This window comes from Triturus cristatus, chromosome 3_2 (assembly GCF_964204655.1).
Source record: "Triturus cristatus chromosome 3_2, aTriCri1.1, whole genome shotgun sequence".
Classification (NCBI taxonomy): Eukaryota; Metazoa; Chordata; class Amphibia; order Caudata; family Salamandridae; genus Triturus; species Triturus cristatus.
In genome coordinates, this window is record NC_140584.1 from 82,994,216 (window position 1) to 83,020,417 (window position 26,202).

The 26,202-nt window shown below is 43.9% G+C and overlaps 1 protein-coding gene across 2 annotated transcripts in view; it reads right to left on the reverse strand.

Annotated features, from left to right (window-relative positions):
* CLASP1 (cytoplasmic linker associated protein 1) overlaps positions 1–26,202 on the reverse strand; it is a 1,312,099-nt gene that overhangs the window by 546,701 nt on the left and 739,196 nt on the right. For both annotated transcript variants that reach the window (XM_085647275.1, XM_085647274.1), the window contains one exon: positions 8,174–8,337. In XM_085647275.1, coding sequence (XP_085503401.1) covers positions 8,174–8,337 — 164 coding nt within the window. The remainder of the gene's footprint in view (positions 1–8,173; positions 8,338–26,202) is intronic.

Here is a 26,202-nt window from a genome sequence, read left to right on the forward strand (position 1 = left end):
TATACCAGAAAGTCTTGCAAGACAGAGCGCGCGAAGTGGCCCTCCCTCCTCATCTCAGAGTCCAAGCAATAATGCTTTGCGAAAGTATGGAGGGAGGCCCAAGTCGCTGCTTTACAAATATCTGCCACAGGAACACCCCGGGCCAGAGCAGATGTTGAAGACTTAGCTCTAGTAGAGTGAGCACGAATACCCTCAGGAGGAGTCTTACCAGCCAGGGCGTAGCAGATCTTGATGGTCAGTATAATCCATCTCGACAGCGTGCGCTTGTGCACCGCTCTACCTTTAGAACGACCAACGTAGCCAATAAACAGCTGGTCATCCATACGAAAGTCCTTGGTCCTATCCAAATAAAAACTCATAGCCCTCTTCGGGTCAAGGCGATGGAGTCTTTCTTCTTCCTTGGAAGGATGAGGGGGTGGATAAAAAACAGGGAGGGTAATAGACTGCCCCAAATGGAAAGGAGTAACAACTTTTGGCAGGAAAGCAGCCCTGGTCCTGAGAACCATCCTTTCAGCATGTAAGGTAAGAAAAGGAGGTTTGGAACTAAGAGCCTGAAGCTCACTCACCCTCCTTGCCGAGGTTATGGCTACAAGAAACACCACCTTAAAGGACAACAGCCTCAAAGGACAATTATGAAGAGGCTCAAACGGGGACCCCATTAAAAAGGTTAAGACAAGATTAAGGTCCCACTGAGGCATTACAAATGGAGTAGGAGGAAACATGTTTGTAAGGCCCTTGATGAACCTCAGAACAACCGGAGATTTAAACAACGAAGGTTGATCTGGAAGGCACAGAAAAGCCGATAAGGCCGAAAGGTAGCCCTTGACCGTGGCCACAGCACAGCCCTGCTGAGCCAAGGAAAGAGCAAACTGTAGCACATCAGAAAGATGAGCCTTTAAAGGGTCAACGGACCTCTCTCCACACCACTTTACAAACTTAAACCACCTGTAGGAATATACGGACTTGGTGGAGTGTCGCCTGGCCGATAAAATAACGTCCACCACATCAGGTGGGAGAGAGAATGAACTCAGGTTGCCCCGTTCAATCTCCAGGCATGAAGGTGTAAGCTCTGGAGGTGGGGGTGTAGAACCTGCCCCTCCGACTGCGAGAGGAGGTCTGCCCTCAGAGGGAGACGGAGCGGAGGGCACGAGGAGAGGTGGAGAAGATCTGTATACCACACCCTTCTTGGCCAGTCCGGGGCGACCAAAATGACTTGGGCCCGGTCTTGGCGAATCTTCCTCAGAACCCGAGGAATCAAGGGTACGGGAGGAAACGCGTAAAGGAGTCGTGAACCCCAACTCAACTGGAACGCGTCCCCCAACGCCCCCTGCATCGGATACTGGAGACTGCAGAATGACGGGCAGTGCGCGTTCTCTCGGGTGGCAAACAGGTCCACCCGAGGAGTTCCCCACGTCCGAAAGACGTGACGAACTACCTCCGGATGGAGCCTCCACTCGTGGTCGGCGGAGAACTGCCGACTGAGACTGTCCGCACGCACGTTCAGCACCCCGGCCAGATGATTTGCCATCAGACAAATCTGATGGTCCTGAGCCCAGGACCACAGCCGCAGGGCCTCTCTGCAGAGACAAAGAGACCCTACTCCTCCCTGTTTGTTTATATACCACATCGCGGTCGTGTTGTCCGTCAGGACTTGAACTGACTGACCGCGAAGGGAAGGGAGAAAGGCCTTGAGAGCCAAACGAATCGCCCGCAACTCCAGAAGGTTGATATGAAACAACCTTTCCTCTGGAGACCAAAGACCCTTGATCTCCAGATCCCCCAGATGAGCCCCCCACCCTAGGGTGGAGGCATCCGTTATCACTGTGGCCACCGATGGAGGTAGATGGAAGGGCTTTCCTTGGGACAGATTGCCCTCCACGCTCCACCAAGACAGATCCGCCGCAGCTTCTCCGGAGATCTTGATCGACTCCCCGAGATCCCCGTTGTGCTGATACCACTGCTTGCGGAGGCACCACTGGAGCGCCCTCATGTGCCAGCGTGCATGGTTGACCAACAGAATGCAGGAAGCGAACAGACCGAGCAGGCGAAGGACCTTCAGAACTGGAACAACCGCTCCACTGTGGAATAAAGGGACCATCTCCTGAATGTCGAGAATCCTTTGAGGAGGAGGAAATGCCCGACACACAGTAGTGTCCAGTACTGCCCCTATAAACAGGTTGCGTTGAGAGGGCACCAGGTGAGACTTGGGCACATTGATCGAAAAACCCAAGTCGAACAACAGCTGAGCTGTCACCTGCAGATGACGCTGCACCATCTCTGGGGACTCTGCCTTCAGAAGCCAGTCGTCCAGGTAGGGAAAAACCGGAATCCCCGACCTCCTGAGATGAGCAGCCACCACTGCCATCACCTTTGTGAAGACCCGAGGTGCAGTAGTAAGACCAAACGGGAGGACCGCAAACTGATAATGTTGCGACCCAACCGTAAAACGGAGATACTTCCTGTGCGACTTCAGGATTGGGACATGGAAGTACGCGTCCTGCAAGTCGAGCGACACCATCCAGTCTCCTTGCTGCAACGCTTGAAGAACCTGCGCAAGGGTCAGCATCTTGAACTTCTCCTGTTTCAGGTAAAAATTCAAGATTCTGAGGTCCAGAATCGGACGCAATCTGCCGTCCTTCTTGGGGATCAGGAAATACCGGGAGTAGCATCCCTGACCCCTTTCCTGCTCCGGAACCACCTCTATTGCACCCTTCTGAAACAAAGCTTGAACTTCTTTCTGCAGGAGAAGCAGGTGGTCCTCCGAGCAATAACCTTGGCAAGGAGGGTAAGGGGGAGGAAACTCCCGAAAGGGAAGGGCGTACCCAGTCTCTACGAGGTTCAAAACCCAAAGGTCGGTTGTAACAGATTTCCAACCCCGTAGAAAGTAGGACACCCGACCCCCCACAGGTCTTACATGATCCGGGATGGGGGATCTAGGGCTGCTTCCCTGAAGCCTCATTTGGAGCAGAGGAGGAGGAGGAAGAAGAGGGGTTGCGACCAGAACCTCTCCGACCCCTTTGCTTCCCTCTATAGGAGCGATAAAGGGGATTCTGCTGCTGTTGCTGCTGTTGCTGTGGCTGTCGGAAGGAGCGAAAGGATGACCTTCCGAATCCTCTAGCCTTACGGAAAGTCGAACCTCTCACAGGAACCTGCAGACCCAAGGACTTCGCCGTTAACCTACTGTCCTTAAAACGTTGAAGGGCAGAATCTGCCTTCTCCCCAAACAACTTTTGTCCATCAAAGGGCAGATCCACCAGCGTGGCCTGGACATCCGCAGAAAACCCTGAGGAACGGAGCCAAGCTTGTCTCCTTGCGGCAATGGACGAACCCATAATCCTCGCCACAGAGTCCGCCGTATCCAGCCCAGACTGGATCACCTGCCTGGCAGCTGCCTGAGTGTCCGCCACAACCTCCATGAAGGACGACTTATCCCCCTCAGGTAACTTAGGGGCCAAAGTTTTTATAGAGTCCATCAGGGCATGAACATAACGCCCCAGCAAGCACGTAGCATTTGATGACTTCAACGCCATACTTCCTGAGGAGAAAGACTTTTTGGCCGCCTGATCAACTTTCTTCGACTCCCTATCAGCAGGAGATTGGGGGAAAGCACCCGAAGCATGTTTAGAACATGAAGCCTGCACCACTAGGCTCTCCGGAGAAGGATGCGTGGATAAAAAATCCGGGTCTCCTGGCGCAACCCTGTATCTCCTTGCCACCTGCCTGCAAACTGCTGGAGCTGACAGAGGCTTCTTCCACACCTCCAACACTGGTTCCAAGAGAGCCTCATTGAAAGGAAGCAAAGGCTCCGAAGCCGACGTCGGGGAGTGCAACACCTCCGTGAGCAGATTAGACTTGTATTCCACAGAGGGCAGCTGCAGATCCAACAACTCCGCGGCCTTCTTGATCACAACATGGTAGGGCGCCAATTCCTGTGGTGGTGAAGACCTCCCAGAAGCATGCTCCCACTCCGGGGTGGTATCCAAACCACTTGCCACCTCTATACCTCCAAACTCATCCGAAGAAGAGTCGACTTCACCTTCTTCCACCTCAGCCCGAAATCTTTCCTCCTCCAAAACCCTTTGGGCCTCCCGTCTCGATCGACTCCGGGGAGCCGGCGTCGTCGACGTCGTACGCGGCGTCGGTGGAGCCAAAGGCATCGGCGTCGGAGGCGCTACAGGTGGAGTCGGCGGCGCCGGATGCGGCGTCGATGGAGTCGGCCTCGGCGTCAAAGAAGGCTCCGAAGATTGACCATCCATCCGAGGTCGAGCCGGATTCCCAACTGGCGCCGGAAACTGCCAAGAAGGCGCCATCGGCATAAAGGGCAGAAAAGGAGCCTGAGCGTATTGCTGCGGCACTCCCAGAGAAAACGCCATCGGACCCACGGGACCTGCTGGTGCTCCGGATGGGAAGGATGCTCTCTGAAAAATGCCATACATGGCATTCAGAAATCCCGAAGGATCCGTACCTGGAGCCGGGAATTGGGGATAAGGAACTGCCCCTGTATCCTCCTGTGGAGTCACCGGCGTCGGCTCCTCAGAATCCTCCACCGGAGCCGCGGAGTCACCAGGCACCGGAACAGACTCTTCCTGCTCCTGCTCCACATCAGAATCCACCCGACCCGGAGTCGAAGCCTTGGACGGCGCCGGCGACGGCGTCGGGGAACGAGCTGGAGTCCGCTTCGGAGAGGGAGACTTCGAAGACTTATCAGGAGAAGGCGAAGGAGACAAGACCTTGCTCTGACGTCGACGAGGCGAAGCCGACCTCGACCTCTTAGACTTCGAGGACCGACGCCGAGAAGAATGCTTCCTCTTCTTATGGTGCTTCTTCGACTTCGACGACCTCGAAGTCGAAGACTCTCGCCTGGACTTCTCTTTTTTCCTCCCTCTCTTCTCCTCACCGATCTTCTTCATGAAGAGTTTGGTCTTCCTCTCCTTCAGCGCTTTAGGATTCATGCTCCTACAGCACCCGCACTCATCCACGTCATGATCAGAGGAGAGACACCATAGACAGTTCTGATGCGGATCCGTCATGGACATCAGGCCTCCGCACTCCCTACAGGGCTTAAAGCCCGACTTCCTCGTCGAAGACATACCAATTTTAACAAGAATACACCACTAGATTACAAAGTATCTAGAGAGCACTGGGAAAAAACCGTTGCGCGTCGACGGCGCGGAAAAAAGGGAACTGACGTCACCACGCCGACGTGGGCTTCTTATGGCTCCGATGACGTCGTATGGGGTCGCGTGCGGAGCCGATGTTTTGTGACGTCGCCCACGTCGACGTGGAATGCTGGGGAAGAAAAGTTCCGTGGAATGCTGGCGCAGGGGATATTCACAAGGTGAGGAATCCACTGGCAGATGTATCCATCAGAAAGGAGTATTCTCTTAGTACTACTTCCGGCACTCCTAAATGCTTTTGTAACGGAAAAGTGGTGCTATAAATTACCAGCCTGTCCGTGCGATGGCAAACCCCCTCAATCTACGTTGCATTTTATCCTTTTTTGTAGTTTTTATAGGGATATCCGGAAATCAGTTTTAAAACCCCTCTTTTTAACAAACATGCTTTATAACTATAAATAAGCGTTTAATTTTGTGTGTAGCTTGGAAAACGTGAAAGTTATCGAAACTGTAACTCGATTTATACAATTATCAATTAAGAAAAGAAAGGACTACGCGCACCTGGATGCATTGTTCTATGAAAATCAGGACGATTGCTTTTAGTATATACTTTTTAAACTCTTATTATGATGTGGCATTGTGCACTTTATGTACTGCTATGCACTTATAATGTACCAGCACTTTATCGCATCACTTGTGGCAGCTTGTATCTCATGTAGCCTTTGCACCTCAATGAATTAGCACTTTATAACTGGTTAATATGCTACGGGAACAGCTCAATGAGTAAAACCTGATCCAACTAAGACTATCAAGGGTAATTTTTAACAGTACTTCGTACAATAGGCATATTTGTATTTATTTGTATCGGAAATTGGTCTTAATCTCGTCATTGCTTGGCTTGAAGTTTTATAAATTGTTAAAAAAAAATTTTTTACCTAATCATGCTGTTATGTAGGAATGTTGTTAGTATATGTGCGTATTAGTATGCTTTTATGGTGTTCTCTTTTACTTGCACCAAATAAAGCTGATTTTGACTTTGGCTTTTGTAAATCAGCTCCTTGTAGTTTAACTTTGAGTGCTCATACTTTGTCGAAAGGATTTGGATATGAACCAAACATGTCTACCACATTCAGATCTCAGGAAGCAATGTCATCCAGACTTCGAAAACGTCTTCAGTGACTACCCATTGGTCGTACACTTCTTTCCAAATATTGTTCTTACTTGCAAAGGCTATATGGGCTCCAAATCAGTCCTCTGCTCCCAAACCATAGGTACACTGACTGTATTTTTGGCAGTTCAGTGAAGCAAAGTAAACACAAGGAGATGATGGACGGAGCGCTGAAACTTTTCAGACACTCATACGCAGTCATAGATCTGGGTTGAATCCATCATCGTTCTTTAACTCACTTCGCCATCCCAGTTCAGCCCCAGCTATATGCAAATCAGTCTTGACCCTGTAACTTATGAAAAGTTTCAGCGCTCCGTCCATCCTCTCCTTGTGTTTGCTTACTTCGCCCTAAGTTGGCAGGGTGTGCCCAGACGTGGGTCTCTTGCTCACTTTGCCAGTGGATTCAAGCTAGCCTGGCTGATGAGGTGTTACCCCGAAACCATTCCCAGGATGCTTGTTTCCGGTCCAGGGCAGACCTGGCTTGGCAGTTGGGAGGGTCAAGACTGATTTGCATATGGCTGGGTCTGAACTGGGGTGGTGAAGTGAGCTAACGAATGATGGAGTCAACCCAGATCTGTGACTGGAGGCGATTGTCTAAAAAGTTTCAGCGCTCCATCCATCATCTCCTTGTGATTGCTTAGTTCAGTGAGAAAGACATACATTTGTTATACTCACCCATGAAACATCTTGCAATTTCTCAAAGTGACATCAAACCCAGGAAGGCTTGAAATCCATGCCCAAGTGTTCTCTTTGGCGAATCTCTAACTATTTGTGACTTTATGGCAAAATGTTATATTTGTGAAGAGGCTCTGGATAGCTGACATTTTCTAGCTCGTTAATAAATGCTTGCTGTGGATTGATTATTTCAGGTCTTTTAAGAGAAGATATGTTATAGTAAGAATAGTTGCACCAAAGAACAGGATACCAACAGATGAAAGCCTTACAGTCAAAACTAATTTTATTTAAGTTGGTTTGCATCAGGTTTTAGAAAGAACCACCGCTGTACAAAACAAACCTTTTACTGCAATTCATATTGTGTTTTTGAATTAGATGTATGGACGAGTAAGAATGTTCGAGTCTTATCAACTTGAAAGGAAATAGGCTAAATTTCCAACATTTTGCATTTGTTTCAAACTGCCCCTTGAAATACTACCCAATTCACATATAATGTTGACATACACAGTCTTTCAACTTTACAGGAATGACATGTCATTTTATGATTTCTAACAGGACTACTCACTCCTCTCTTTGTACCATTAGTAGTTTAATAAACTAACCCCCACAGTCATTTATTAGGAAGGTAATTAGTCAAGTTTTAATAACAAAAAATACGGCAATTCAGTAAGACAAGTTAAACTAACACATCCGCTTTTCACTCCGCTAACTAATGTCAGTGTTACAGATACGACAGCTGCCGTAAGCGGCAACAACTCCTCTCTGCTTGTAAAGCTGCACCCTCCTCCATACCATCACCACTGCTGTGGATGTTCCTAATGAAATATAACTATCCTTTCTATTTACAGTCCGGAGAGGCAAGGGAAATAAGAAAAAAGTTGCATAGTTCCAATAGACCTTGTTGCTCTCACCAAAGTATTGAAATTAGAAATTATAATTGTTTGAGCCCTTTAATTCTGAAAGATCTGTAAGATGCGTGCAGTCAGGTGTGTGTCGACATTTGCAAAAAATAATCCAGAGAGAAGTTCCAAAATTGTTTGAGATCGTCCCACCAGCGGAGACATGCACAGAAAGGAATCCAGAACACAAACAGTAATAACTATTTAAATTCTGCTGTGCCAAAGTGAATCAGAGGATATTGGGCTTGAGGGTGAGGTGCTATATCCCGTCCATTTGTTAACTGCGAAATACAAGCTATTTTAGGTTTTCTTACCTGGTCACATCCAAAGCCCTTTGCACCTTTGCTTGCACAGATCCAAGTAAGTCCGCACCCATTTTCTTCAGCAGCTGTGTTAGAAGAATGAATAGCCAATCTTGCAAGTCTTCTTTGTGGATTATTACAAAGTCAACCAGCGTTTCCAGAAACATGCTAAAAACCTGCAGGAAAATTAGATGCATAATGAACATTTCAGGGTCTAATTAAAGAAAAAAGATTAATTGCTGGAGGAATCTGAAAAGTATGATCGTTTTAAATGCTTAAAACGTTACTCGAAAACTGAACCACAGAATTAACATTTTAAAGGGGGTTATAGCTCTCGAGGCGAGCGCAGGTACTCGTAGTGTAAAGTGCAAATTATCTTGATGTTAATGCCCTTTGTGACATCCGTAAGTACTATTAGAACATTCTTGCTGAAAGCAGCGGTGGTTTAGAATATATCATCTGATGCTTTTGTTTTAATAATAAAAAATAAAAAAACACGCTTTTGCCAAATGTGCTTGTAAGCAACATTGGTTGGCAGACATTTTGCTGAAACATAATAATGAGAGTTATGAGATAAGCTCAGAAGTAGCAGCAAATCCCTAGTTACATTCTGATTCACAGATGAAACATTAAAAATTCACAAACTCAGAGCAGTAAAAAACCGCGTAAGACTACCAGGTAATGCCTTCATTCTGAGAATGCTCACTGGCCAGCACTTCATAAACACAAACATAAACTAACAATCATCAAATTAACGTTTATTATATAATGCTTGAAAACCCAGGCATCTAGAAGCAATATCAGAATATTTCAATTGCCCAAGTCAATGACCTTATTTTATTGTAACGCCATAGCATCTATCTTTGGGTTGAGTTGGCCTTGCAAAAATGTTAACCAATGAGCTCAAGCGAGATTTAATCATATGATCCAAGTAAGTGGAACTAGGATACCAGATTTCTAGCTTGCTCACTTGGACAATCAAAGTAACCCTGTGCATCAGTTCCTTATGGAAACATGTACTGGCAAAACCAATAAGTTTTGTCTTTGGGACCGACTGGCTTTGCCACTCGTTAACCATGCTGCACAGCATTCACCACGTTGTGCAGCTCAACTAAAATGTTTTATATAGGCCTAATCAAGCTTACTATGTTGATCTATACGTGCATGCCTACAAAATGATGCAGGTGCTTTTTTTCTCCTTTTAGTTACAGATCCCAGTTGGACCAGCAACTAAAAAACAAAAAGAAAATGTACAAAGTGCTGTTTTCTCCCAAAAACGAGCCTAGAATTGGAGATATCGCAAAAGAATGGGGTGGTGAAAAAGTGCATTCACTGTCAGTGGATAGGAATGATTTTGACCCTAGATTCAGCTTCTATGCTGATCTACAATCTCATATTAAGAAGTCATTATCATATTTAGTCGTGCAAATACACATAAAACACATTTAGCTTTTGAAATTTAAGATTGGCATTTTAACATTCATACGTCTTTTGTTTTTTCCTTGTGTTTTCCTTTACATGTAATACACATTATCCCAAGCTTTTGAACAGCCAAAACGTTTTGTTCCTTAGTGGTGAGCAGGCCTGGTTTTTTCAAGGATTATGTAAAGTAACTGAGCTCCAGGTTGTCTGTAGCTCTGCCTCATACTCTCTATGATCCTCAAAAGTCTTTTGCTGCCATCCCATAGAGCACAAGTCGGAAACTCGTCCCAGAAGCCTAGGATGATGTGCTATCAATCTTTTATTTTAAAAAACCAAGAGTGGGTTATAAGTATTGCACAAGAAACTATAAGGACTTCAACAGCAGAATGTAAATCAATATGTAAACTGAATCTAGGGTGAAAAGAGTTCTTAGCTAGTGACTTGCAGGTCCTATGAGGTCTTCAAATCAGCAGTTTAACTTACTGAGATGACTTACCAAAAAAGCAGAGCGAATGTTCCATCCACTGGGGTCATTCAATTTGTTTGGATGGGAGGAGTCATGGCCTATGGCTGTTAACACTGCAGTCTAGTTCACAATGAATAGATAACATATACAAGAGAACAAAAAGCTGCACTTTCTATTTTCAAGGTAGTGCTGCAGTCAACGTTAATATGGCTTTATTTTGACCTGCGACAAGCTGTGCTTTACCAATTATATATTACTGGCTGATGTACTGATAAGAAAACATGGCATAGAAGCTATAAGTTTACTTTAAAAAAAAAAAAAAATTGTGAAGAAGTTGAAGGAAACACTACCAAAAATTACTTACTCTCTGTTGTGAATTCCACAGCAAAGCAGACCATGCAACAAAACAAACAGTTTGTTAGTGGTTATGTCAAAACAACACTGTTTAGATTTATAAAGCTCGAAAAATAAACTTGCAATATTCTCCAATATTAACATGACAAGCCACAGTAATGCATTCAATCAACGGTGATCATGAGCCTTATGGTCTACCCATATTGTTTTTAACCCAACAAAGAAAAGACAGGTTATTTGAAGTGCGTACATAGGTGTAAGTGATTTATTCAGTTCTCTACATTCAAAGACTTACAATAAAATGATGTAATGTGTTCAGCCTCATAAAAAACAAGTTACTTACCTGTACACTGTCGTTCTCCAGAATTGAAATCTTTCATAGATTCACATGCTTTAATCTTTCCCGTCATCATGGTACGAGTCCCACAGTAAAACAAGCAGTACCAAGAAAGTACATTACAAGCCATAAAAAAGCAACTGCCATAGTTAACCAATTCACATTGTTTTAATAGAACCAAACGTCAGCCAATCAGAGACAAGACCCTGATCTACTCTTCCCCTGCAGAGCCAAAATACATCATATTTCGAGCATGAGTGTAAAATGAATAAGATACATTAATGAGGTAAAGAAGTGGTGTGCCAAATGGGGAGGTGGCTGGGTCACATGTGAATCTATGAAAGATATTAATACTGGAGAACCACAGTGTACAGGTAAGTAACTTGTGTTTTCTCCAGTATTGAATCTTTCTTAGATTCACATGCTTGAATCAGTTTAGCTAGCAGTAAAGAAAGATTAAATGGTGGTGGGTTAGGAGACACCTCTCTAAAAGGAAGAAAACGAAAAAACATAAACCACTGAATATAGAAATGTCAGACAAACTGAGACATAAGCAATAATAACACAGCATCACAAATTAGGCTGCAATGGAAAAACAAAATAGCCTGTACCTTACTGACAAGGCGCTGTAAAACAGTGGCATATGTCCTCCATGCTGAGTCCAAACAATAGTGCTTGGTGAATGTATGCACATTCTGCCATGTTGCCGCTCTGCAAATGACTGGAAGCGATCCTCCTGCAAACAAAGCCATGGATGTAGCTATTTTTCTAGTGGAATGTGCAGAGATTTTCACCAACAGTGATCTTCCTGCTTTGTTGTGGCAAAAAGCAATTGCAGCCGACACCCAACGGGCAACACTGCTCCTTTAAAGTGTGTAACCCTTCCTGGGTGGAGCTGAAGCGATGAAGAGCTGCTCAGATTTCCTGAAAGCCTTTGTTCTGTGTATATAAAATGTTAAACAACGTTTGACATCAAGAGAATAGAGAGCCCTCTCTGCTGCCGAGGAAGATTTTTTAACATATGTTGATAAAACTATTAGTTCATTCAAGTGAAAAGAAGTTGGGACCTTCGGAATTAACTTGGTATTGTTTCTTAATACCACTCTAACCTCTTTGAACTGTAAAAAAGGTTCTGTGAATATAGAAGTCTGAATTTCGCTGACCCTTCTGGCAGATAAGGGCCAAGAGAAGGGCTGTTTTCCAGGAAACATATTTTATATCCCCTTTATGGATCGGTTCAAATGGGTCTTTCATGGGTTGTGAAGGGGCCATGGTCAGCTTTCAGGATATTGAAGGAGGTTTTACTGGTGGGAAGACTCTGAATAAGCCTTTCATGAATTCTTTAACAAGTCTAGTTGCCCACAAAGAAATGTCACCTGTTTTTCTCCAGAATCTCAAAATTGCTGTCAAATGTACCTTTATTGAAGAGTGCGCCAGGCCTGACTTTGCTAGATGAATTAGATATGACATTTGTTCTGGAGAAGCGCAAAAAGGATGCCGATCCTTTTGATACATCAATAGCAGAATCTTTTCCATTTTGTCATGTATGATTTATTTGTGGTAATAAGAGTGTGACTGATTGGGAATAAAACTGCATTCAACAGGGATACTCAAAGATCCAAACCTACTGTTGTGAGGTACCATGCTGATAATTTGAGAGATTTTATTTGGGGGATGTAATGTCTGACTGTTTTTCAAGGAAATGAGATTTTACAGCAGTTGAAATTTTATGCACGGACACACAGATAGGCGATGAAGCTCTGTGAACCAATATTGTCTCACCATGCCGAGGCTACAATAATGAGACGGCACGGATCTGCTTCATCTTGCGAATCACCTTGGGAATGACCGGAAAAGATGGAAACGCACAGACACATTCATGTCCATTATAATTCAAGACCATTTCCCCAAGACCCTCTCTCAGGGAACCTGCTTGAGTGCATTTTGCACTTCTTGTTTAGGAGAGTTGTAAAGCGATCCAGATTTGGGGTACCCCATTGTTTGAAGACCTGAGACAACTGTGTTGGATCCAGTTCCCCATTTATGGCACTGACTTGTTGCTCTGCTTGGAGAGTCTGCCCATTCGTTGTCTACCCCTGGGACATGTTCCACTTGCAAAGAAATGTTGTGAGTAAGCAACCATTTCCATATCTGCTGGGCTTTAGAGGAGAGTAGTTATGACCTTGTTCCCCCCTTGCTTGGCGAGGTAGAACATGGTGGTGGTATTGTCCATTCTGACAATGACGGAGGAATTGTGAATTCTGGGTAGAAACAATTGCAGGCCCAGGAGCACTGCCTTTCTTTTCTGGAGACTGATGTGCATTTGTGCTTCTGGAACGTACCAGTTTCCATGAATCTCCAGCTCCTGAAGGTGAGCTCCCCAACTTTCCAAGGAAGCGTCTGTGGTCATTACGAAGCATGGTTGTGTCGCTACGAAAGAGAAGCTTGGAGAGATCTTTTCCTCCTTTCCTCGCCATGACATTGTGTGCTTCATCGTGGGGCTGATGGCGATCATGACGTCAAACGTACCATGAATTTGTACCCATTGTGTGTCCAATTGTTCCTGCAGCGGTCACATGTGCAGACGACAATTTGAATGTATGAAATCCACGAAGATAGCATTCCCAACACAGACTTGAATGTTCTCATTGACGTGGACTTGGAAGCAGCTGATTAGGTTATTCGCTGAACTCTCTCAGCAGTCAGGTAAGCTTAGGCAACTGTTGTCTCCAGAATGGCTCTCAGGAAAACCAACAATTGGAATGCTATCAGAGATGTTTTTTCTGTGTTAAGTTTTAGACCCAGAGACCTGAACAGTTGCTGACAAGCCAAGGTAGATCTTTTTGCTGAGTAGAATGTGGGACCCTTGACCAACCAGTCATCCAGGTAAGGGAATCCCTGGTGCCTGTTTCTTCTTAAGAAAGCCGCTACAGGACCCATGCATTTCGTGAAGACTCTGACCCGACTGAAGGACAAAAGGGAGAACCTTGAACTGGTAGTGGCACATTGCCAACAAGAACCTCAGGACCTGCCAATGTTTCACATGAATGGGAATGTGAAAGAAAGTGCCTAAGAGCTAAAGAGAGGTCATGAAATCCCCTTTATCAACAGTATCATTTCTTGCAGAGACAGTATTCTGAAGGGGTGTTTCTCTATAGATTTGTTCAGCCACCTGCTATCCATAACCTGCCTCTATTTCCCTGACTTTTTCTTGATGGGGAATTAGTCTGAATAGAAACACTTGCCACACTTCTGCAAGGGAACCTCCTCTATTGCTCCTTTTGAGAGAAGCGAACACATCGCTTGTTTTAAGAGATTGAGATATTGATGTGTTTTCTTGGGAGGGAGCTGATTGGGAGCTGCTTCGCCTGCTGCACAGAACCATCGGGACCACAAGCCCCAGGAGTCCTTGCTGCCGCGCCCGGAGGCGCTACTGCTGACGCTGCCATCAGCCCACCCAGGGGGGCCTATTTAATTGCTCGAGGCTCCCGCTTTGCGGGAGCCGCTTTGCCTGCTGCACAGAACCATTGGGACCACAAGCCCCAGGAGTCCTTGATGCCGCGCCCAGAGGCGCTACTGCTGATGCTGCCATCAGCCCGCCCAGGGGGGCCTATTTAACTGCTTGAGGCTCGGGCCAAGGGCGGGTCCATCCTAGCCCGTCGTCTCCCAGAGTAGGCTGGGCTGGGCCAGGCCTCTTGATCTCCTTCTTCTGCCTGGTAGCAGTGGGTCAACAGTGGGATGAGTTGTATGCTGCCCTGTATTGGTGGCGGCATCCTAAAAGGTTGAAACCTACGATATCATTTTGTTCCTGCATCATTGGGCAAAGGACGCATCATCGTGTGGCCATATCTCATTGATTGACTTGGAAAGCCTTTGTAGGAGATTGTATTCCACTTCGTATAGAGGCAGAGACTAATACGAGACTCTGAATATTATTTGTTTTATAGGGCCGATCATGGGGAAAAGGAAATTAATGGACAGTAATAGCGGTACTGGGGGAGGGGGGATAGTGGCAAAGAAACAAAGGGGAAAAGGGTGAAGAAGTCTCTAAGGTAAAAGGCAACGGTTAATAATTGTATTGCGGATAGAATAGATTTGCTGATTAGTGAATGCGAGGACATTTTGGGTAGCAATACATCTATACAAGCCTCGGGTATCGAATCAATTCCTGACTCACATCATTTGCTTAAAACCACCACTTGTCAGCAGACTATAATCCCCGCAATGTTTCACAAAACCATTAGGGGAGATACCGTAGAGCCACAAAAAGAAGGATCCGCATCCAAGAGTCAAGCTATGAGAGGGAGTAAGGATAGCAGTCCTTTGGCTGAGGAGATTCTGGTTACTTGCACAAATAGGTTTGCACCCCTTACTGATTTACAGGAACATGAAGGGGTGGGTGTTTGTTTAAATAACTCCCTGTTATTGCAATGTAATACCCCTCCTCCATCTTTCCCGGATAATACCAATGATCTCCAGGGATTGCCCTGTCTTGTTAGGGAATTAAAAATAGAGGTAGCATCTATGTGTGCTAAACTGGTAGAACTGACCGTAAAGGTTGATTTTTTGACTCAAAGGATGCCTTGTCCTATGGAAAATCTAAATTGTAGGATAAAGCAGCCACAACTACCTAAGATGACCTCTAGACATGAGAATTCCCCAGATATACCATCGGAGGGTGTACGGAGGGAGTATAATACTCCAAATTGTCAGTTGATGGGAGAAAAAAATAGACCTACCATAGAAGTAGAAGGCCTCTCTTACGCAAATGCCTTAAAACCACAGTTTCCACAGCCGAAGGCTAGTCGTCCTGTCAATTTGGGTGAAGGGGTCCCCTAATCAAACAAAGGTACCAAGGTTCTACATTGTTGGACACTGATTTGCACCAGGAGCCAAAAATGTATAAATGATTAATGATATTTTCTTTATCTGGACAGGAACAAATGAATCTTTGAACAAATTCATACTCTGGCTGAATGCGAGTGATTGCAATCTCAAGTTCACTGCTAAAAGTAGTGTACATCAAGTGGAGTTCCTGGATATCCTTATCTCGGGATCCAACAATGTCATTGGGGTAAGCCTATTCAGGAAACCTACTGCAAAGAACACAATACTACACTACCAAAGCTTTCATCCTACAAGTCAGAGAGATGCCATCCCTTTTGGTGAATTCCTGCGTATCAGGCGCAATTGCACTGATATGCATGAGTTCCATAAACATGGAGATGCCCTGCGGGTACGACTTCTGGCTAGAGGCTACACACATAGGCTCATAAGACATGCCTACAAAAGGGCTAAATATTACGATCGAGAAGCATTATTGGCAGGCACCACCCGTACATCTAAAGATCAGGTGGTTTGTGTTATAAACCATTCTCCATTGAACCACAAGATCAGAAATATCATTATGAAGAATTGGAAAATTTTGAATAGTGATGATAACATTCAGTTGGAACAACCATTGGTAGCGTACCGTAGAAATCGCAATTTGCGCGATCTCTTGGTACATACAAGACCTATTCAATCCAATACAGCACGTCAACTTACCATATCAGGTTTGCCTTTGATCTTGGGCAATCACAAGTGTGGTTCCTGCCATGCTTGTGATAGTGCTATGGTTACAGACTCCATACAATATGAGGGAAAATCTGTGAAACTGAGATCTTTAACTAATTGCAGGAGTCACAACATTGTATATATGCTATTCTGCCCTTGTGGACTAGCATACATTGGAGAAACTGCACGAGAATTTCGTATTAGATATAGCGAGCATAAATCAGCTATACGCAATAAGAAGATCACAGCTCCGCTTGTACAACACTGCATTGATAAAGACCACTTGGAAAGTGATCTTAAATGGCTTATCCTAGAAAAAATTCAGAGTAAAGCAGGTACACCTATGGAAATTATTCGCAAACAACACGAAACTTTTTGGATTTATACCTTCAACAGTGTCAAGAGAGGTTTAAATCTGGATATACAGTGGTATGTGACTCAATCTTGGTGAGTCACACGTATATCCGGGGTATCTTGAAAGTCTATCCAAACTGATTAGTCTGTTTTTATAGGTGTTGTAGACATACCTGGATTACCTACATTTAGCCCTCATTCTTTATGTCATGGCAATGATAAATATCATAGATCATGTCACTCATTATTTACATTGATCCCAGTACCAACGATCTTGGTGATTGACATGAGTCCTTTCGATATTTTAACACGACTCTCATATAGAAGTCATAATTACTCTATATTCACCATGAGAGACATATTTTGTGAGACTGAGTCAGGTCAGTCAACACGTTACTACTACATCTCGTATAACATATTTTACGGGACGCTTACTTTGTCTGTAGTTGTGCACTAATTGAAATTGCTATATAAATTGCACTGCGGATCCGGTTGCAAGTTTTTTTCACACTATGAATATTGTATGTGGGGGTGATTACATCGACCACCATTTATTTGACAAAGAGAAAAAAGAGAAATGTCTATTTTCTGTTAATGTGGGACAATAAAGTTTTGCATACTTTGAGCCTTCGTTTCAAGAGCGGCCGTGTAAAGGCTACCATTATTGGTCGGCTAAGTGGCACCCGTTCCAAAATGGTGCTGACTAACCTTAGGAGGTAGTCCTCTTTTGTTGTCTATAATTGGGCTAGTCAAACTACGCCTATTGGTTTCACGTGTTGGTCCTATTGGCTAAGCACCAATATATTAGGTTGAGCTTGACGAGGCGAATGCGTGCTGCCGCTCCGTTGTTGCTGGTTCACCCGAACGATTGTCCGATTGAAAACACTATATGCCAAAGGAACTTCAAAAAGAAGGTAAGCCCCTAAGCGTGCACATAGTTTAGGAAGAAGTATTTAATATTGGAACTGTTTCTTTCGTCACGTATGATTCGTTGTAGAATTTGCTATAGCGTTTTCATCGTTATGCTCTGACGTTTTTAGATACCAAGACTTAGCGGTTTGTTGGAAATTTGCCTTGAAGCCGACCCTCTGCACAACTTAACAAAAAGGTCAGCCTTTATATGTTTAGATCATATCAATTAGAACGAGCTCAGCCTTGGTTACAAATATGTCAATCATAGGATTATACCGGCAGTCATCTTCAGTCTTGCCATTAATGTCTAGCGATATCTTTTTACCACAGTCCAACAAAAATGTTGCTTTAGGTCTACACATCTATTTCTATTTGTCCGTTAAACATATGTTTAGACTTATTGTCCTTTTTAATTTGTACTAAGTAATTGATGGTCCCATTATTAAAGAGCAGGTACCGTTTCTAAATAGGTACCACCTGTCAAGTAACCGCTATATATTTTGGTGATATTCCCTGCTCTAAAAAAAATTAACTCCGTAGAAAATATTATGTGAGGCTATGACTTGTACAAAAATAGTAGACTGTTAATTTTCGATTCGCTTGTCATTTTTAGTGACACAAGAAAGGGGATTCCTTATTGGCCTTTGGCTTCCCTGAAAATATTCGGACATTAATACTTTACCGAGACTGTGATCTTGTTAAATATTTGTTGACCCATGAGGACGGGCAGTGAGACCTTTTTCCTAAAAAACAGGTAATGGAACTGATTGGTCATTTATTTAATAAACTTGGCCTCTCATGTCGTGGGTAATCTAACAACAGTCCTTTGTATTCTCTCAATAAGGATGTTCCAAATCATTACAATCCATTACGGGATGTCTTATCCTTGACGGGAATTATTTTTTAAAAAAACAAGTAAGCCCTTTTTCCATCTACGACATTTGGACATAAATACTGCACAAAAGATGACTATATTGGTCTCACACTTGGTGTTTGGATATTTCATTGGTGGTGGTACTTCACGTATTGTTTTCCCTCTCTTTGAGCAATTGCTCCTAGTCTGAGAAAGGTCTCAGAAAATATTCTTCTTTTCACGTAGAGTAATTACCTGGGTATGTTGAAGTAGCTAAAAATAGTAGAATTACAACAGCAATATCCTTCAATGATGACTCTCTCTCCTCGATTTCTTTCTTTTTGGTAAAATCTTGTGTTTATTGAGTGATCACCTAACATGTGAAGACATTCTTTCCTGTGATTTTAATAGGGAAGATTGGGCCATTTATTCATTATATTGTATGTATATGTTGTTTCAGGTTTTCCTTGGGCTTTGTCGTTATTGAATATACCTCTGGTCCTGATGAAGGTGGCACCTATGCCATCGAAACGCGTCGACCACTGACCATTGACATTAGCATCCTGCTCTTGCAGTTGTCTTACTAATCATAGGAGATTACTATGTGCTTTATGTCTCCAATGTTCAGTATACGATAAACTTCTCCTTTTTCTTTTTTTTTATTGTGACAGATGTATGAATGTGGAATGTGTTGGTATGTATGCAGATGAGATTGTATGAAGATAAAATAATTTTTTTTTGTGATTAGTGTGCCCTAGGATTTCTGTATGATATGATGCATTATCACTGTAATGAACAGTGATTATCAAATATTTCAAAAAAAAGGAAATGTATTGAGTTGTTCTAAGAAAAATAGAAAAAGGTTCAATAATAAAAACTAAACTACTAAAAATTAAAAAAATCTGTGTGTTGCATCACTGGTTTTAGGCCTGTTTTCCCTTACTACAATTAAATTGTATTGTTAAAAATAGAGGTCGCGAGGGAATTTTCATTATAGGATTGTATTTATTTCCCCTTTTTCCCTGACCTTAAGTACATTTCAAGGGGGTCCCATATTTTTTGCTATGATTAATGTCCCTAAACATGATGCTGGGAAAAATAAAGAAAGTGCAGATTCCCTTACAAATAAAGCTATCCATTGGATTCGCCATGTTAGGGGCTGTCGTTCTATCATTAGGGAAGACATTTCTAGAGCTCGTAGACTTTCTTCTAGAACAAACCCTTGGGATTCCATAAAACTAACATTAAGAGATCACGCCTTGGTTGAAAATTTACTAGCCTTGGAGTTCCGTACATCATCTCCAGATTATTCTTCAATACAATTTAGATGCTTTCCTTTTGCGGCTGGGCAGGACTGCCCTACGGGGGTAGGTGTTCACACATTAGATGGACCTTCATCTCTTGATACTAGTGATTGACCGTTAATTGAGTTGCAGAATGTTATACATCCTCAGAGGGCTCTTTCTGACACTACTCACTATTTTAACGAGGTGGAATGCATTATAAGCTCTCCTTTCATTGATATCAATGTGACGGTCTTTAAGGAAGTTAAAGAGGTAGCTATTGTCCACGGTACTCCATCCTGGATTGTCTCCCCTGCTAATAGCATACTGTCACCAAAGAGAGCTATTGAGTTAGCTAGTTTCCAGGGTAGCCCATTGAATAATGCGAGCTCTTCATGTCCAGCTAGAATTCTAAAGATCAGATTATCTGTGATATCATGGAATATAGCTGGACTAAATTCTAAGATTACGTCGCCAGAATGGCAATCATTTGTTGGACAATACGATGTTTGCCTGTTTCAGGAAACCTGGGCAGCGGATTCAATCCATTGCACAGGGTTTCTATATTATTATGCTCCCGCAATTGCTGGAGGAAAGGGCAGACCCTCTGGAGGTTTGATATCTTGGGTACGCCAGGATATTGGCTTTGGGATCCAGGTCCTTGAGCCCAGTAATAAGGACATATTAGTGATTAGATTGATGTGGGGAGCGGCGAAAAAATTGGATGTTTATAAAAATCTATGCAAGGGGGACTAAGGGAAGGAAATATGAGGTGTTGGTAGCTCTGAGTATTCTCCTTGAAAAACATTCTAGGGGTACTGATGTAATTGTAGCCGGCGATCTTAATATGACCTTTGAACCCCTTCTAAATGGCAATTTAAATTTCTATGACATTGAAGATGAGTTTTGGAGAATTCCGAAACTAGATTTGAATCCGGTAAAGAATTGGACGGATGTAGTGTTCCAGATGAATTCTCTTTGTAGGGAGAATGGACTAAGGGCCACAAATGGCAGAACCCAGTCTGATAGAGATGGCGCATGTACTTTTAATAACGGCCACAGCCAGAGTCGTATCGACTATATATTAATTAATTGCCAGTTTTGGTGCATCCTAAAGGGCATGAAGGTAATTAATAAGGTGGAAAGCGACTACAACCGATTATCTGCAGTTTTTGAGGTAGTGGTCGAAAAAGGCGCACTCCAATCTAGTAGGGAATTGATAACTTTAGATCTAGTCTCAACAAATAACATGAGACGACTGAAATGGGCAAATCTACTAGTAAAACCAGAAAACTTAGAAAGGATTTCCTTAGATGTAGATAAGGCAGTAGCAGATTTGGAGGATCTTGTAGCTAATTCGACACCCCCAGAAATGATTGCTGGGTTTCATGCTGAGTTTTCACTCATCTTCGTTCCTACTTTTATAAAACCATTAAAAATAAGGGTACCAATCTTAAAAGGGGATGTAAATGGTTTAATAGGGATTGTAAGGAGGCTCGCAAGTCATTGGGGACAGCGATTAAGGAAGGTGACATGGCCATGATTCGGCTAGCTAGGCAGAAATATAAGAAAGCCCAGGTCCTAGCAAAAAAACGATGGGACGAAAATAGATGGCAGGACTTAAGAAGGGCATGTGAAAATAAAAATCAAAAAGTATTTTGGGATGTGCTAAAATGGGCAGAGAGCTGTCCCCTAGAGCCGACAAACCATGTAAGCCAAGGGCAATAGGTAAAGCACATTCAATCCCAATATGCCGGTGGTGTAGATGATAGAGAGACGCTTGACCTCTCATATACCTATTATGATGGCCCGGCTTTTAATGAAGCCGATGTCAAGACTGCTCTGTAAACTTTATCGGGAGGTAAAGCGTCAGGTCCTGACGGAATTCCAGCTGATATATTCCTTTCCAACAAAGACAATTGGAACCGATATATTCTGGTTTTAATGAATGAAATTGCTAAAGGCCTGTCGGTACTAGAGTCATAGAAAGGAGCTGAGATAATCCCAATATATAAAAAGGGTGATAATTCATTACCTGGGAACTATAGACCGATAAGTTTAATTGATTCATCCCAGATGTTCATGGGACGCCTGGTGGTAAATAAAATTCAGGACTGGATTACTGAACAAGATATCTTATCACCCTTTCAGGCTGGTTTCCGGGCATATACAAGCACTATTGATCAAACCTTTCATTTTACGCTGCTTTATTGGAAAACGGTGATATTGGAAAAAGGCAGCCTGTATGCCGCCTTCGTAGATCTGAAATCAGCCTTTGATCTCGTTTCCCGTAATAGGTTGTGGAGAGAATTGCAAGACCTGAAGATGCCCCATAACCTATTGTCCCTCATAGCTAGACTTCACCAGGATACTTATGCAAAAATTAGATGGGGTAATCAGGGCCAGGTTACTCCCTCTTTTAGAGTAGAAAGAGGGGTGAGACAAGGTTGTGTGATGGCCCCTACTTTGTTTTCCATCTTTATCAATGGGGTTGTAAAATTACTGGAAGGTACCCCAACGGATGCTCCTAAATTGGCGGGTGTAAGGATTTCAATCCTTATGTTCGCTGATGACACGCTGCTAATTGCAAAATCACCAAGCGGCCTACAGCGAGCTCTATCTCTTTTTGAGGAATTTTGCCATCTGCGGAGATTAGAGATAAAGGTATCTAAAACAAAATACATGACATTCAATCCTCACAGATCCCCTATAGGATCGATGCTGCTGAATAAGCGCCCGCTGGAGCAGGTAAAAGAATACACATACCTCGGGGTCGTCATACAGAGGGATAAGAAATGGGGTAAGCAACTGGATGTGGCTGCATTGAAACATCGCCAGCTTGCTGGTAGTCTCATAGCCGAGTACAACACATCTTTTACTTTTAGCCCAGTCTGGACTATTTACAATATGAAAGTCATCAGTGCAGTCCTCTATGGGGCAGAGTTATGGGGACATAAAAACCTCTCTAAACGGACTATAGCAGAAAATACTTTTCTACGGAAACGTACTAATCTTCCCCAAAGCACACCAGCGTTGCCATTACTTAGTGATTTAGGTAGTAAGGCATTGGTTGACAGTGCCAGACTACGTCCTTTATTGTATTGGCGAAGAATTTGGACAACTTCAGAACTGTCTTCATACGCTGAGCGGACCAATTTAAGAAAATTAAATGGCTACATTACGTAAGATCGACGCTAGGAAATATCAGCATGGTCGCGCTTTGAAAGAATCCTGAAAATATCCGGTTTCCCTCGAAAAGCTCATTTGAAGGAAAGATACTGGGGTTGGGTGGAAGCCAACACTTTCAGGAATAGTGACCCATCGACCTTGACAGGCCAATTTTTGATGGCTAAACCATCACAAAGGCTAGAAGTTTACTGAGACGCTATCACAAAGCCTCTTGATAGGAATCTGTTGTTCCAGCTAAGACTGGGTACATTGCCGGTTAAGTCTTTTACAGCAAGTTAGAGGTCAATACTTGATACGTCCTGTCCCCTTTGCCATGTACCCACAGAGTCTTTGGCCCATCTGTTATTTGTGTGTCCAGCATATGTAATCTCACGGCGTATTTGTCTGGCCCCTATCTGCCGTCTTTTGGGCACTCGTAAATGCGAGGTTGCACTTAGATTAATTTGCACTGAAACATCGTTACCGCTGCTTATAGATATAGCCAAATTTTTAGGATGGGCATGGATAATTAGATCAAAGGTGATTGTGGCATGTTAATCTATAAACATTGCATTGTTTACCTTCCTTTTCTATCTTTTGCACATTGGTATATATTTAAGAGTAAATGTAATTGCGGCTCCGTAATGATTGAAAATGGTTTGTTACATTTTCTCCTATTTGCACATTGGTATAGTCTCGAGTTTTAATTCTTTTTATGGTTTTTTTATACCGGAGGAAAAAACATTTTATCTTTCTTTTAACAAATTTTTTCATAATTGGTAATTTATTGTGTAATGGATTCTGCTTTTATGACTAATCGTCGAATAAAGCTTTACATGACTGACTGATTGGGGGTCTTTTAAACAAATTCCAGGGTGTGACCATGATGTATGATGTTTAACACCCATTTGTCTGAAGAGATGCTTTCCAATGTTTGTAAAAGTCAGAGACATGCTGGCTCATTGGTTGTTTTTGTGGTTGTGAAGTGACTAGTGCCTGAAAATTGTCGCTGGCTTCTAGAAGCATCATAGGCTTTTCTTCCAGCCGGGGTCGTCTGTGCGACGGCTGTCTTGCATATGTGGAAGTAGTGGAGGCCCTCTATTGTTGTTTAACAGGATACTGGGCTCGAGACCGCTCTACGGAATACAGCGGATATATGTAGAAATGATAGGAAGGCCATGGAAAAAACTGTCCTCTTCCCCCATGAAAGGACTGAAAACTTCTTCGCTGCAACGTCACCAGGAAATGCAGCGTCCTTATCTGTTGTGATGGCCTGCAGAGCATCATCTACATGTTTCCCAAATAAATTTTCACAATCAAAGGGCAAATCCAGGATCTTCGCTAACACTTCAGGGCAGAATGAAGAAGCTTTTAACCAGCACTGCCGGCTTAATACTGGCGCTCCTCCCATCTGTCTGAATGCTGTGATAGAAATGACAATGGCCAGATCTATAATCTCAGAGGACACCATTGCACCCTCTTATAGGATTTATGTAGCCTCCTCCTTTTTGTCATCTGGAAGGACCTCTATGAAAGCCGATAGGTCCCACCACATTTGATGGTAATAGCGACACAGGATGGCCAGTGCATTCGAAGTTCTTATGGAAGTAGCCGCCATTGCCGCAAAATGCTTGCCTATGTAATCTGTTTCAGCAAACAAATGATGGACGGAATGCTGACAATGCAAACATTCTCCCCCAGTAAAAAGATCTGGGTTAAATCCATCGTTCTTTTGCCCACTACGCCACCCCAGTTTGGACCCAGCCATATGCAAATCAGTCTTGACCCTGTCCCCTATGGTAACAGTCTAGACCGAACTGCCCGGCCAGGTCCTCCCTGGCCCGGAAACAAGCATCCTGGGACCGGTTTCAGGGTATGTCACCCTTCTTCAGCCAGGCTAGCTTGAATCCAGGGGCACAGTGAGCAAGGGACCCACGTCTGGGCATACCCATCCCACTTAGGGCGAAAAGTGTTACAGCAAACAAATGATGGACGGAATGCTGACAATGCAAACATTCTCCCCCAGTCAAAAGATCTGGGTTAAATCCATCTGTCTTTTGCCTACTACGCCACCCCAGTTTGGACCCAGCCATATGCAAATCAGTCTTGATCCTGTGCCCCATGGGAACAGTCCAGACCGAGCTGCCAGGCAGAAGGATTTCTGGAACGTTGCGGGGCAGCCTGCATGACCACCAAGTCTAGGCGAAGGTGACCTATCAAACCGGCCAGCAAAGAATTGGGAGCTTTATATTTCTTGTTGAGCCGGGGAACGACTGCGTGGATTGATTAATAGGTCTTCATTAACTTAAGGCCTTCCTCCCAAATATAATTCACAATGGGACTGGATCTGACAGATTGCTTAGCAGAATCCTTAAAATCATAAACAAAGCAATCTGTCTGCTTTATTGGGAGAAGAAGATCAAATCTTTTAGAAGCACATTCTAGTAGTTCGTGGAACCCTCCTATGTTTTCCGGAGAAGAGCTTGGTGGCGGTGGTGAAGGAGATGGTGACGAAGGAACAACGTAGTCGTCTCACTCTTGACCCGATGTTGCTGGGTCCTGAAGAAGCTCACCCTCCTCCGGCTGATTATCTGCACTGCTGTCAATGCAATCATCTCTGAAGGTGATAGGAGGAAATACCATCTTGTTCCCGAGTGCAGATAGCCATCGGACAATAAGGTAAGGATATCATGTCAGGTGCAACAGAGTGTCCCGGAGTGAGTGGTACAGGCACATTTGCTTCAGGAAAACATGTATAGCAGTCATCAAGTATAGGACGCAAGTCTGTGACTAAGGAAATGGGCACTGATCTGGTGTGTCCCCCCTTGACCCTTGGTGTTCTTCGTAAGAGTAGTGCTTTTGGAAAGAGTCATTATGATGAGACGCAGACTGCTGGCGGGCTGCAAAAGAATAACCCCCTGCTAAGTAGGTGAAGTGTATCTAGAAGGATCTTCATCCTCATCTGCATCTTAACATTTTACCCTTAGTTGTGAAGGGCATGACACAGCGGGGTACGGCGATGAAGGACTTTTCAGTATCGAAAAGTCCTTCATCACCGGATCCCTCCATGTCAAGGAGATGAGCTGAAGGCAATGGGTAGACCTTATTTGGTGATGACTGGTCAGGGTGTAGTGTCACTGAAGCCCCTCTGATGAAAGAAGAGCAGTTTTTTCTGCCCTGTCGACCGTGCCGACAACGAAGAAGAGGGAAGCTTTTTACGAACTGTCGTGGGCACGGACGTAGGTCTTGATGCCGCAGACGTAAAAGCTCCCGTCGACAGAACGGCCGTTAATGACGTCGATGAGGTGGTGGTCATTGAGCTCGTCGTTGACGCAA